The sequence below is a fragment of the Juglans microcarpa x Juglans regia genome, chromosome 5D (assembly GCF_004785595.1).
Source record: "Juglans microcarpa x Juglans regia isolate MS1-56 chromosome 5D, Jm3101_v1.0, whole genome shotgun sequence".
Lineage (NCBI taxonomy): Eukaryota > Viridiplantae > Streptophyta > Magnoliopsida > Fagales > Juglandaceae > Juglans > Juglans microcarpa x Juglans regia.
The window spans coordinates 16,600,738-16,615,770 of record NC_054602.1 but is presented as its reverse complement, the minus strand read 5'-3'; the positions used below and the strand labels follow the sequence as shown (position 1 = coordinate 16,615,770).

Here is a 15,033-nt window from a genome sequence, read left to right as displayed (position 1 = left end):
TAAAATATTAGTTTCTCACTCCAAGCAAAAATACTATTTGGTTTGTAATTAAGAAATTTAGATAGAAATTTAGATGAATTTAATCAAATATCTTTTGTTATTAGTATTAAATGACTTTTGAAAATATGATTTTTTAATATTAATTTAATTAGAATATAATTATTATTAATATTAAATTGTTAGAATTATAAAATGTGATACAAATAAATTAAAGAAAAAATTATTAATTTAATAATATTTTATTATTATATAGAAAGTGAATGGCTAATTCAATATAGAGACTGAATTTAAATGAAATAGACAAATGTAAAAAAGTGTAATATTGGATAAATTTTGAAAATGCATTTAGCCAAGTCAATAAGGATGCTCTAACACTTGTGAATTAACCCACACTATAACACCATCATCACAGTCTAATAACAGTCCCCTCTCACGAGAGATGCGAAACACTGCAAAAGACCCAACAACACATCAAATTCCCCATGGAAAGAGCAATGAAAGTGAATTGGTTTAAGGAATTGACTATGCATTTTTTGGATATCAAAATTCAAATTCGGATATGCAATAAATTCACCCATGGAGAGCTAAAAACATACAGACAAACTTAATGAATGGATAACCACAAACAATGATTCGCTCATTTCATAACCACAAACTCTACCAAATTCACCTCAAAACCAAAAATCCAATGCACCAAATCCTCAAAAAGTCATAATCACAAGCCTCAATGAATGGATTGATCAAGAAAAATGATTAAACATGAGAGAGACAAACTTAAAAAAAAAAATCAGTGTGAAAGTGTCTTCACTTTCTCGGCAGCCAAACAGTCAACATAGCCAAAAACATACAAACAAAACTCGGCACGCAAAAAAAAAAAAAAAATGAAAAGCATTTTCCTCAAACAAAGTCCAAAATCAAAATTGTAAATGAGAGAAATATTCGAATTCCACCAGCACAACACTTTCAATCTCTCTACCAAACAATGATTCACCCATTCCATAACCACAAACTCTACCAAATTCTCCTTAAAACCAAAAATCCAACGCACCAAATCCTCAAAAAGTCACAATCGCAAGCCTCATAGAATGGATCGATCAAGAAAAACGGTAAAACATGAGAGACAAACTTAAAAAAACAAATCTTGGTAAAAACATCTCAACTTTCTCGGCAGCAGAACAGTCTTAGCGAGGATGAAAGAGTCAAAGAAAGTGAAAATATAGATTAGTGGAAGAAAGCCTAATCTGGAGAGATCGTCAACACAAAGAGAGAGTTGTAGGCAAACATCTCATTCTACCTTGATCATGGCGTCGAGAGGAAGAAAAAAAGGAAGAGAGAAATAGAGAAGAAGAGAGATAAGAAAAGAAAAATAGAAGAAAATGAGGGAAGAGAGAAACATTCAATTTTGAAGAAATCAAATTTCACTTATAAAAATTGTTAATGGAGAGGCTGCAATCGTTGGTGCAGCGTTGCCAGGGAGGAGCCAACAGAGAGAGGAAGATGCAGGATGAAGGGAAAACTGAATGAGGTTTGAGATAAATGGAGATGTACAATCATTCTCCAAATATAAAAAATTCTTATACAGACTGTAAATCTTAACAGTAAAATACTAATTGAGATGGGGTGGAGTTTTTATTCAAAACTTTAAAATTTTTCTTAAATTATAGAATAGAAGGGATATGCAGACGAATGCTCTAGGTCGCTGACTTCGGAAGAAACAAAAGTCTGCACTAAACTCGAACTTTAATGACAGTGTTTTAGGCTAAAGACGTGAATACCCTTCATCTGCAATCGTATTCCCCCACACACGTGGGGTTGGGCCTAGACACGGAATACGACCGTTGCAATTCCAAGTTCACCTCCTCGTACTCCTCTCCCACCACGGAGGAAAGGGCCACATTCAAATTTCAAAAATTCAAAACGTTGCAATAAAGCTAAAAGCTGCCATTTTTTTCCTCACAAGTATATGATCTTGGAATTGGAGCTTACATTACGCTTCTGTTTCAAAACGCTAATCATCAGCTCCACTGCACAGTTCAAATCCTTCCCCTATTTTTCTTCTCAGCTCATATTTTTGAAGAGTTAAAGCAAAACGAAAGTGCTCCTCATTATTTTCTGGGTTTTCTTTGTAGTGAGAAATTGCTTCAAATTTGGTCTTCGTAGCTCCAGCTAGCTTCAAATTCTTTCTGGGCTCTTCCCTGCCTGAAATTTGGTTGCTGGGGGTTTTTAAAAAGCAAAATCCTTGATTTTTGGCTCTTTAAAAGCCTCATACTACAGTGAATATCGTACGTATAGCATTTGTGGAGGTTTGCTTATTTGTTTGTATTAGCGTCTCGTAAACAATGAGAGAAGAACACCCATCAGAGAACCGGACGAAAGTGTCGAAGTTCGCCGATCAAAATCAGATTCCAAAGCCTCCGAATACCAAAGGAAACAGCCACCCTTCAAGGCTCCGGTCCGCTTCTTCGTGGGGATCCCAAATAGTAAAGGGCTTCTCAGCGGACAAGAAACCCAAGGCGCAGCAGGCGACGGTTCAAACCAAGAAACATCCGCTTACCAACTCCGACGCCGTCAATCAGAAGAACGCGTTTGTGCCATCCCATGCACGCGTCAAGCGGTCGCTAATCGGGGATTTGTCGTGCTCGGTGACTGCCGCTCAAATCCACCCGCAAGGGTACCAAACGCATCGGAGACAATCTTCCCGCGATTTGTTTGTCGAACTAGATCATCTGAGAAGCCTGCTGAAAGAATCAAAGGAAAGGGAATTCAAGCTACAAGCTGAACTGTCAGAATGTAAGAGAAACCCAAAAATTTTGGAACTTGAAAGGGAACTAGAAGTGAAGAAGAATGAAGTCGATGATCTAGTTCGGAAAGTTGAGTTGTTACAAGCAGAAAAGGCGAGCCTTTCTGAGCAGATTTCATCATTAACTTTGATTTCGGAAAGGCATGAGCAGGTGTCTCGAGGAGAGGACAATGAGAATTCGATAGCATTGTCGTCAGAGAGTCTTGAAATGGAGGTTGTGGAGTTGAGGCGCCTGAACAAGGAGCTGCAGCTTGAAAAGAGGAACCTTGCTTGCAGGCTTGCTTCTTTGGAGTCTCAATCGGCTTCTCTTGCTAAGGTTTCTGAGGTATTATCTGCAACTATTCTTTGTAATGGAAACATTTGGTGGCCTAATGCTTTGTCTGTTTGGTTACTGGGAAAATGTTACATAGGGAGCTTCAGCTGTGATGATTTCCTTTATTTTATATTAGGGATCCAAACAAGGAAAGATATATCCTAATCATATTATTTGATTTAGTTATGGTAATTATCTTCGTTAGAATTAACGGCCCAAGAAGTATAAACAGCATTATACCCAGAGAAACTAGGAGGCATAGATAAGTTGCACTAAAAGGATTCGAAATCTTAGACGAGTGGTTCATTTTTCATAATTTATCGACAACGAGTACAGAAATGTTATGTAAAGCTGTTCTTCCTCAGTTTTGTTGGCAACAATCATGGGGTTCTTCCTCGATTTCAGACTACCTGTGCTTCAATTCGTTTTCCTCCCAAAGTTTAGGCTTTAAATTCATTAAACTGGGTCAACTTATTTCCTAACAGTATGATGTCTTGTTGACTGACAGAGTGACATTGTTGCAAAAATTAAAGCGGAAGCATCTTTGCTAAGACACACAAATGAAGATCTGTGCAAACAAGTTGAAGGACTTCAGATGAGCAGATTGAATGAGGTTGAGGAGCTTGCCTACTTGAGATGGGTGAATTCATGCTTAAGGAATGAGTTGCGCAATTCATGCTCAACAGCAAACTCTGATAAGTCATCCAGTCCCCATTCAATTGAGAGGAGTGGTGAACTTGTCGGATCATTGTCTTCCCAAAGCCATGAGTACTTAGAATGTACGAGTGCAAAGAGATTAAACCTGATAAAGAAGTTAAAGAAATGGCCTATTACTGAAGAAGATATGCCAACTTTAGAATGCCCAGATAAAGTTTTGGATGAAAATTGGGTAGATTTGGAGGAAATGAGTAGTCCCAGGAGAAGGCACTCCATAAGTGGAGCCAAATGCTGTCCCGAAGAGCTGGCATCAAGTAGGAGAAGACAATCTGATTGTTTTACATGTACAAAAGACATGGAAAAAGAAGTAGAGCCATTAGTTTCTCAAAAATATGATTTAGGTATAGCTTATAGACCACAAGTTTTTGGCAATTGCCATGAAGGCAATAAAATTTCAGCTTCTCTAGATGTTGAGAAAAGGGCCTTGCGTATTCCAAATCCCCCTCCAAGGCCTTCATGTTCCATTTCTAGTGGACCTACGGATGAGGGTTCTGCTCAAATTCCACTGCCACCGCCACCACCTCCACCTCCCCCACCACTTCCCAAGTTTTCTGTGAGAAGTACTGCAGGAATGGTCAAGCGAGCCCCACAAGTAGTTGAGTTTTACCATTCACTCATGAAGAGAGATTCTAGAAAGGATTCTTCAAATGGTGGAATGTGTGATGCCCCAGATGTTGCAAATGTTCGTAGCAGCATGATTGGGGAAATTGAGAACCGATCGTCACATTTGCTTGCTGTAAGTTTTTTCTCCTTTCTTATTCAGGTAAAAGATTTAGTTATATGAACGATGAAGGATTTTGATTTGATAACGTATATAATGCCTCCAAATTTATGTTCCCAGGTAGATGCCTTTTTAAACTTCTGAATCAAAGAGAGAAGTAATAAAAATGCGTCTTATAGGATGATTTAAGTTGCTAATCTGAGAACGGAAGTCTTACTGCTTCTTGCTTATCAGTTTTAAGTTTAATGAAATGTACAGTTTCATAGTTTTAGGCTCTGTATGTTTTTTACATGTTGTGCTTTAGACTCTTCCTTAATAAAGTGCATTTATTGTACCTTATACAGATTAAGGCAGACGTTGAGACTCAAGGAGAATTTGTAAATTCATTGATAAGAGAGGTGAATAGTGCAGTTTACCAGGACATTGAAGATGTTGTGGCATTCGTGAAGTGGCTTGATGATGAACTTTGCTTTCTTGTGAGTAGATCGCTGTCACTTCGAGAATTGCCATTTTAATTTCACAATTCATTTTTCCAAATATTGTAAAGAACTTCAATTTCTTTGGCCATTTCTCTTCACATATATTTTATGTGTGGAAGTTATAAATGTGAATTCGACGACAAAGATAATAATTTAATGCAACACAAATATTTTAATGGCTTACAAGAAATAACCTATATAATTTTCTCATGCTTTTGGTTTCATATATGTTTTAAATAACCTGTCTCAAGCCAGAATAAAAGGGGGGTTGCAGTAGGTTGACAGCCAGTGTAAAATTTTCATTACATCTTTATACATGCATTCTATATTTAAAAGAGCCATTGTAGCCGATCCACCTGTTAGTTGGCATTCTGCTCGGTTTAGTTGAAGTTTTGGCTCTCAAATACTCTCACTACTATTCTTTATTTTATTATTACTTTTCTACTATTCAGTACTTTTTACCTACTTTTTACTACTATTTAATATTTTATTATTATTTTTTCATTACTTTTTTACTACTATTCACAAACATTCTCAACACTTATCTGTATTCTCATTACCCAAACCAAGATTTTCTTGGCATCAATTAAAGATTCTTGTTAGTCACAGCAGAAGATGATAGTTACGTGGATTGTTTCGTGTTGTTTTTTAGTTGTAAGCATAAGATAACTGTAGTGGATTGTTTTGTTTGCTTCCTTCTTTAAGGTGGATGAAAGGGCAGTCCTCAAGCACTTTGATTGGCCAGAGAAGAAAGCTGACACATTGCGAGAAGCAGCATTTGCATATCGAGATCTTAAGAAATTGGAGTCTGAGGTGTCTTGTTACAAAGATGATCCTCGATTGCCATGTGACATTGCACTAAAGAAAATGGTTTCATTGTCAGAGAAGTAAGAACCCGGGAGTTTTGTTGCTCTGCATTTGTATTGATTTTCATGAAATATTTGTTTTCTTAGGAATCCAATATGTTTTACAAGAAAATTTAGTAACAATTTCCACTGTCAGGATGGAGCGTATTGTTTATAACCTCCATCGAACGAGGGATTCATTGATGCGTAATTGCAAAGAATTTCACATTCCCACAGATTGGATACTTGATAATGGTATCATAAGCAAGGTACATAATAGCATTCATTTTCATTCTCACAAACCTTTTTTTATATGATTTTATGACAAAATATCAGTACTCTTCAAAAAGAAAACTTTTTTACGATTCAAAACTACATAGCCATCAAATTCCTTAGTTTGAGATATCTAAACTTGTTAACCTATTCTTGAATCTTGACACAAAAGAAACTTGGCCTATATACGGATTTCAGAATAATGGTTATTTATGATGAAAGAAAGTGACATGATAAATATGAACTATTCAGGAGTGGTTTGGATTCAGAGATGAGTAGAGATGGGTTGAGAATAGTAAAATAAAAGTTGAATTATTTATTATATTTTATGTGTGAATTTGGGAAAGTTGTTTTGGGATTTGAAAAAGTTGAATTGTTTATTATATTTTGTGTGGGAATTTGAGAAAGTTATAATGATTAGATAAGATGAGTTGAGGTTGATTTTGAATGCAATCAAGTCTTTCTTGTTTAAATTTCAGTCTTGTATATCGTTAAACATGGGTTCCATTTATGTTGAGCCCCATAGTGTCATTGTTTCGCACTAAGCAAAATACAATTTGCACTTTTATGAGTCCTGGACATTGCATCTTATAGAATACCTTGAGTGACTTGACTTGGCAATTAATTGTAGCACTGGATGTTGCAGATAAAATTTGGCTCTGTCAAGTTGGCAAATAAATACATAAAGAGGGTAGCTATGGAACTTCAGTCAAAGGCAGCTCTAGAAAAGGATCCTGCAATGGACTATATGCTCCTTCAAGGAGTGCGATTTGCGTTCAGAATTCATCAGGTTTTTCCATTACCAATAACAATTTTTGCTTATTTTAACAAACTGGTGTCTTTTACTTTCATATGTTGGTTTGGTCACGAAGAAGACAAAGACATGAAAAAAAAAGCACGAGTTCACAAAGGGTGGGTTTCTGTTGAAATATTGATTTTTTTTTCATGGTTGATGCAGTTTGCAGGAGGATTTGATGCGGAAACAATGCATGCGTTTGAGGAACTTCGCAACCTTGCACACCTTCTTAACAAAAAGTAAAGATAGTAAGGAGGGCAGAGAACAAACAATCATGGCTTACCATCTCAGTGAGCTCAAATTCAAAATTTCAGTGTGTATTCTGGTTTGTGCAGTGTGACTGTGTGGCTTGCCTTAACTTTTGGCTGGAAGAAAGGCTTGGTGTGAGAAACAGAAATGTATTTAGTCTTGAGTTTATCTCATACTAAGATACAGATGTGTAAAAATTTTGATGAGTGCATTGCTCTATGGTTATGTTACACAAAAAAATTGCTAGCTATATGCATGTGGAGATTATGCAACTCCTCTCTCCTCTCTTCCCTTTGCCTGGCACATACAACTTCGTGCATATGCTTTGAACACATGAACTTGTCGATCTTAATGGTTCTTTTCGGTTTGGATTTCATAATAGGTGGATGGTTAAGGTGTTTTTCAGTGTGTATAAAACTGAGTCTGTGTCTTGTCAGTATTGATTCATACAGTTTATGGTGCAAGAAAGAATCAGAATCGGTTAGAGTCGAAGTTTTTCTGGTCTGCTGGATATATCTCTCTGACTGAAATGCTTTCAGATAATATGTTTACAACAGTAACTGAGGCTTGCACAAATCTTGATCGATATGAATGAGACTATTCACGGCAACCATTTCCATGGTTGCTGGCAACTCTTCAACTCAACGAATGCTATTTATTCTCAACTTTCTGCCGGTGCCAGTTGATAGAAATTAAAAATAAAGTAGAAACAGAAATGAAAAATCAAATTCTTAGATTTGATATTATCTCTAACACCACTCAATCAGTAACTGAATCGTAACTGAATCAATTTATGAACCGTAACTAGTAAGCAATAAAAATCTATTCAGGAGAGTAAATTTTTTATTTGAAATTATCTCAATGCTACATATAATCGAGAAGTGCACATGCGCTGCACAATCGTTTTGAAAGAGTGAGTCTTCTATTAAATTTTTTTTTTTCATGTGGGTGCTTTTTTGTTCAAAGAGATTGCGTAATATTTGTGCACTTCATGATTGTAAATATCATTTCTTCTCACGCAAAAATGGAAAGAATGAGATTTGTAGCTTTGTCATAGGTTCCACTATTGAAAATTGAATTTTTTTTTTTATGTGAATTTTAAATTTATCTATTTTTTTTTCAAATGAAGTATACAGAGTTTACACACTCTAGAACTATACAAATCATTTTTCTTAACAGAATTAAGCTACTTGAAAAGTGACAAATATGACTTCACATAATAAATAATGACCGATGAAAAAAAATTTTTTATTACGAGACGGAGCCTCCAACAATTCGGTTTAAAAGGAGATAATTATTAAATGGAGAGGGGAAAAGAAGTGAAAAATAGAAGCTATGATAAGGAAAAAAAATAGACTAGGATTAGGACAGGGAAAGAAGTTTCCAACTCGTTATAGATACACCTAACAGCATCCTCGTTGGACTAGCAATCTCAAAAGACAAAATTTGGACAAAATTTGGCTTAAACTCTACATTGGCCAGGAACCTCGGTTTAGGTCTAGAGTTTGAAACCTCCATCTCTCAATTTAAAATAATAATAATAATAATAATAATAATTAAATTTCACATTAGATTAGTTATTTCACTCTTTATTAATAATAAAATATTATAAATATTTTTTATTTTTTAATCTATTTTAATATATTTTTTAAATATTTTTTTATTTTCATAACCTCTAACAATCATTTTGATTTTTACAATCCAACAATCTATACAATTGACAAGTAGGGATTGTGAGCAAATTGATATAAAATTATATGGCCTTGTTATAGTAGCAAGTTATATTTGTCTTTGACATTGGTTTTACTGTAGCTCATGGGTTGAATAGCTTTTTCTTGGCTAATCCAATGTAATGCATGTTTGGGACTGCGGTAAAATGATGATATTAGTTAAATTAACTTCATTAGGTTTTAAATGCCATTTGGCTAATCCAACGAAGAAAATCTACGGGGAAGAAAAAAGTAAATTTTTGTTTTTTTTTAAAATAAGAAGGGAATTTTGAGTTTGTAGATAATGTTTGGACAGTGAGATGAGTTGAAATGAGATGAGATAAAAGTTTAAAATTGAATAAAATATTATTAGTATAATTTTAAAATATTTTAAAATTTTAAAAAATTATATTTATTTAAAAATTAAAAAAAAATCATAATGAGTAGATTAAATAAATTGAATTAAATAAGTTTTGAATCATCAGAGAGAAAGTGTGTTTGATATTTGGAGAAGGGAAGTGACAAATGGAAGGAAGAGATATTACAAGTAAAATAGTACGTACCACAAGTACCTAATGACAGTTTCTGAGCAATGCAAATTTATTTCTATTGATATTAAAATGTACAAGAATGATAAAGTATGTACAGAAAGCTGAACGGTCACCTCAACACCAAAAAACAAAAAAAGAAACAACTCAACGGTTTTTGCCCACGACAGGTACCTACTGGCTATCCATTTAAAAAGAAAGTATGCACAATATATTTTATAATACATATTTAAAAGTGAAGATAATTTTATAAAATAATATTATTTTTATAAAATATTTTACTAAATTATAATTTATTTTAAAATATAGTTATGCAATGTATTGTGAAGAGTGATATTTATTATTTTTTAAAGTGTACTTATCTTTTATATGGATAATATATTTTTTTATTTTTTGTATTTACTTATTTTTTAGTATTTTATTTTTTATTTTTTTAAAATACACAAAAAAAAAACAATTAAAAAAGAAAAAAAAATCAGAATACACCATTCGATCGGTACCCATTTCGGTGGAAGCTATTAGCACTCCCCCACAAAAAATGATGAAAACTTATAATATATATATTATATTATATTATAGACACACATATGTATACACACTATCAAGGGCTCTACGTGCAAGTTACTTATGCCCAGTTTATGATGATGAAAGAAACAAAAAATATGAAATTATTAAACACATAACAAATTAAATGTTTATAACTCATTATATTGAAATCATAATAATAATAATAATAATTTTCATATAAAAAAATTAAAATAAATGCATCACAAACTGATCAACTTGAAATACTTTATCATAGAAAATAAAATAGTGTATATGAATCATATGATAAGTTAAAAACTAATAATGAATTAATGCATGAATTGAAACCTAAAAATAAGAATTGCATTTTGTAAAATGATAATAATATTAGTCTAACTGGTATTAGTTATTTTTATGAATTATTGCACAAAATAAGATGAAGAAAATTATGATTTTTTTCTCCAGATAATATTATATAGGAATAATCATAATAAATTTAAATCTAAAAATAAATATAACAATAATAGTTCACATCTGGGTAGGTAAAGAGTGCTCACAACCTGGGGCAAGTACCCTGAAGAGTAACAATGCTCGCCTCAAGGTGAGCAAAGTAAGAAAAGCGTGAAGCTCGCCCAATGGTTGAGTAGAGATTAAAGGGAAAGTGCTTGTTCACAGGGGAGAAAAAAAAATCATGCTTGAGAAAAGTATAAGTGCTAGAACCCAAAGGGAGCAAAGAGTGCTTCCCTCAGGTCGAGCAACAGAAGCTTGCAATGAGCGAGTAATAGCATCTCGCACTGGGTGAGCAAAAAGTGATTGCAACCTAGGGCAAGCATCCTGAAGAGTAATAATAGCTTGCCGAAAGGCGAGCACCGTAGGAGGAGTGTGAAGCTTGCCTCCTGGGCGAGTAAAGTGGAAATGGAGAGTGCGCGGCCCAGGGAGAGAAGAGATTCATGCTCGAGGTGAGAATAACTACTCACCCGAGGTGAGAAACAAAATTTTGCACTGGGGTGAGCAAAGACTACTCGCAACTCGGGGCGAGCACCTTGAAGAGCAACAATGCTCGTGCAAAGGTGAGTATCATGGGAGGAGTGTGAAGCTTGCTCCTGAGCGAGCAGAGTGGAAAGAGAGAGTGTTCACCCCCAGGAGAGAAGAACCTTAAGCTTGAAGTGAGTATAAGTGTTAGCACCCAAATCGAGCAAAGAGTGCTCGCTGCATGGTGAGCAATAGTAGCTCGCACTTGGGCACCCTAAAAAGCAACAATGCTCGCCCAAAGGCGAGAGCACCGTAAGAGTTTGAAGCTTGCCCCCGAGCTAGTAGAGTGGAAAGGAAGTGTGTTGGCAAGGGGAAAGAAGAAAATCACCCCCGAGACAAGCATAAATTCTAGCACCTAAAACGAGCAAAGAGTACTTAACTTGGGGCGAGAGAATATTGCTTACAACCAAGGGCGAGCACCTTGAAGAGTAACAATGCTCGCTCAAAGGTGAGCACTTTGAAGAGCAATAGTGCTAGCCACAAGACGAGCACCTGTCAAGCACACATGTCGACCCAACTGCAACAATCCAATGATAGAGATCTCAAGGGTTTTTTCATCATTGAAGTCACTTTTTTTATACTACCTCGAGTTTCAAAGTTTGAAGAGAAAGAGATGCAGTTAGACTTGGTGGTATTTGTGTTGCTGAGGTGGTGTTGTCACAGTTAATGAGGACAAGAAACTAATTGTAAAACCCAAGGGGAGGCTCAATCCACATCTAGGCCTCAAGAAACTCATTGTAGCACTCCAAGAGATGCTCAAGCCACAAATAGACTTATATTCCAAAAGAACAAGTTAATGATTTAATTGGAGTCTCATTGAAACATTATAAAGAGCAAGACATGCGGTTGGTGACATTGCAGAATCATCATGTCATTTTGACATGAGCACTGAATCAGCCCAAACTATGGTTGAAATGAGGAATATGATTGTGATACCTATGTGGGCAGATAGGGGTGGGCATTGAATGTTATTTTTCCAACTTAGCATGTATGTAATTTTATTTTCGATGTAAGAGTGTACTTTTATTATTGGAATTTATAAATATTTACCAAGTACATTTCGAATTTCTCAGTGGTCTTTGAATCATGGTATTTTATAAAGTTTATTGGTTATACGAATTAAATAGGTTTGTAATAAGCTAACGTTGAGAATTTAACATCAAATATTCCAAATCATAATAATAATATTGTATATGTGCGAGGCTTGAACATGTATGTGATCTTTTCGCTAGAAATCGATGATAAATTTTCATTGCTATAATGCAAAGATCAAACTGTCAATTTTTTTCGCACCTACCGATAATTGTTAATATTGACCCATCTCAGATAATGGATTTGAACTGCAATAACGAACGGCATTTAATAATTTCTAATTTAGAATTAGAATGGATATATTAGAATAAAAATTTTGATTTTTGAGATTTATTGATTAATCTAAATTTCGTGAATTATTTGCTATTAATTATGTGATTTTAATATTATTTTGAGTATGTAATTTATTAATTACTATTAGTTAATATAAATATATTTATAAATAATACTTAATTATTATATATAATATATAATAATTAATAAGATCCATAACTATCAAATTTATCAAAAAATTAAAATTATCTCTACTTATTTTTAAATATTAAACACACAAATTTTTAAAAATTAATTCATCTCATTTTAATTTAACAATTTCATTACCATTCATTATCTATCACATCTCATTATATCTGCACAGTCCAAAAAGTCTAAACGACCATGAGAGAGACTTTTCCGAGAGTCAGGACTCCCTAGTTTAGTACAGATCCGCGCGCCAAACCATGGAACCGATGAAAAAAGTTAGAAAGGGAGAGAGGATTGCAGCTGAGAAGTTGGCGGAATCACATGCAATAATACAAATGAAGGATACTGCTAAATCTGGCGAGACCATAAGCATGCAGGAGGTTCTGACGGATTAAATCTCAACTACTGGACAAAATAGAAATGAAAAGTCCTTCAGATTTGACATCTTGACAAGATGTAACATCCCCCCAACTTGGCCAGACTTATTAAAAAGGCGCGCATTTGCAAAGCAAAGCAAGCACGAAAATCCTCACTGCACAGTCCTTCCAAATAATTTATTCTACTCTTTTTCTTCTCAGTCTTTGATCATTTCCCTCGTATATATAATTGCTTCTTTTAAGGATTCCCTTCAATTTCTATTTAGCTAGCTACTCCCAACCCCAAAAGTAAAGAAATTCATTTCTTGTTTTCATTTCCTTTTGTTTTCTTGCTGTTTGTTTTTATATATCTATTCACTGATCACTGTGTGTTGCATCGCATCCATGTAAGAGAATCTTCGTTAACTTAGCCAAATAATAAAATAAGGTTGGTTAAAATTTATATAATTGATATAACAAATATTTTATATTTAATTGGATAAATTTAAAATAATTTAGATTTTTATTATAGTAGTTGATAAAAAATAGAGAATTATGATAGATTTACTAAACATTAAAATACTAATTTTTTACTCCAAATAAATATTAAAATATTAGTTTCAAAATACTATTTAGTTTGTAATTAAGAAATTTAGATAGAAATTTAGATGAATTTAATCAAATATTTTTTTAATATTAATTTAATTAGAATATAATTATTATTAACATTTAATTGAAAGAGTTACAAAATTTAATAAAAATTAAATTAAAGAAAAATTATTAAGTTAATAATATTTTTTTATTATATAAAAAATGAATGGATAATATAATATAGAGATTGAATTTAAATAGAATAGATAAATATAAATAAGTATAATATTAACTAAATTTTAAAGATGAATTTAACCAAGCCTATAAACATGCTCTAAGAAAACAGAAACACGTACTGCTCATGAGACAGAATAAACTTCACTTGATAATGTTATCTGAGAGAAATAAATGTTCATACATAAATGATAGCATTAAGAAAGGTGAAAATTACGTGCATGTAGATCTAAATAGAAAAAAAATTAGCCAAAAAAACAACTTTTGGGTCATCAAGGTTTTGTATTCTTAGAGAGAAATACTCTAACTATAAAGTGATTATATAAAAATAATCTCATAAATTAATGTGACTTGATGTGATTTGTCAAATTATAAAGTTATTTTTATTGTAAAATAGATCTGACGGATCACATGAAGTCACGTAAGTTTATGTGATTATTTTATGTAACCCTTTTGTGACTATAGCACTCCTCATTTCCAAATAGAGTAAAGTTAAATATAGTATTAGAGTGTACAAGTCTAGCGTAGTTATTTTATTTTTTTAAAAAAGTAGAATTCATGATTAAAAAAATAAATTTTTAATGTGTATTTCAGATTTACTTACTTTTTTTTTAAAATAATACGGGAGAGTACTTGCACAACCTATAATTGCAAACAACAACAAAATATTAATCACAAAGAAATTGATGAATCCAAATGTTAATTAAGGTTCACGTTTTAATTGCAAATATTTTAATTAACCTTCTTCACAATTTTTAAAATGCCGAAGTTTAAAGCATGAACTAGGTGATGAGATTTTAAATTACTCGAGTTTTGTTCCCTGAGGATGGAATCATGTGATGATCCATTTGGAATCGGAAAGGATATGCAGTTCTGGATAAACTAATTAACAACTTTTTCTTATGATATTCTTTTTCTAATATATCCAATAAAATATACTCATTAATTCTCCTTATCCTGCAATTATAAAATATATACAAAGTTGGTGTGAGTGGAATCTCAATCTCCTTTGGATCGAGAGGGAAATTAAAATTAAACGCCAAACTACAACACATATATGAAAAGACATTATACCCACATGACAACAACATCATTTGTATGAGGGCTGCTCGAGAAAATAATATAATTAACTATATTAAAAGAATATGTGATAAAGTGATTTTAGTGCCATCTTTATATATTATTTTAGAAAGAAAGATTGATGTCTCAAATTTTATTAATTTTTTACTTATGACGGAAGAATATTATAATACAAGATAAAAAAAAGTAGAGATTGCAATATTAAAATCTC

At 33.1% G+C, this 15,033-nt stretch overlaps 1 protein-coding gene across 1 annotated transcript; it reads left to right on the top strand.

Annotated features, from left to right (window-relative positions):
• The first annotated feature begins 2,176 nt into the window (after positions 1-2,176).
• LOC121266515 (protein CHUP1, chloroplastic-like) lies at positions 2,177-7,691 on the top strand. Its single transcript, XM_041170364.1, has 7 exons — positions 2,177-3,125; positions 3,622-4,566; positions 4,896-5,027; positions 5,736-5,917; positions 6,033-6,144; positions 6,795-6,938; positions 7,107-7,691. The coding sequence occupies exons 1-7, from the start codon at positions 2,340-2,342 to the stop codon at positions 7,185-7,187; spliced, it is 2,382 nt and encodes a 793-aa protein (XP_041026298.1). The 5' UTR covers positions 2,177-2,339; the 3' UTR covers positions 7,188-7,691.
• Positions 7,692-15,033: the final 7,342 nt, after the last annotated feature.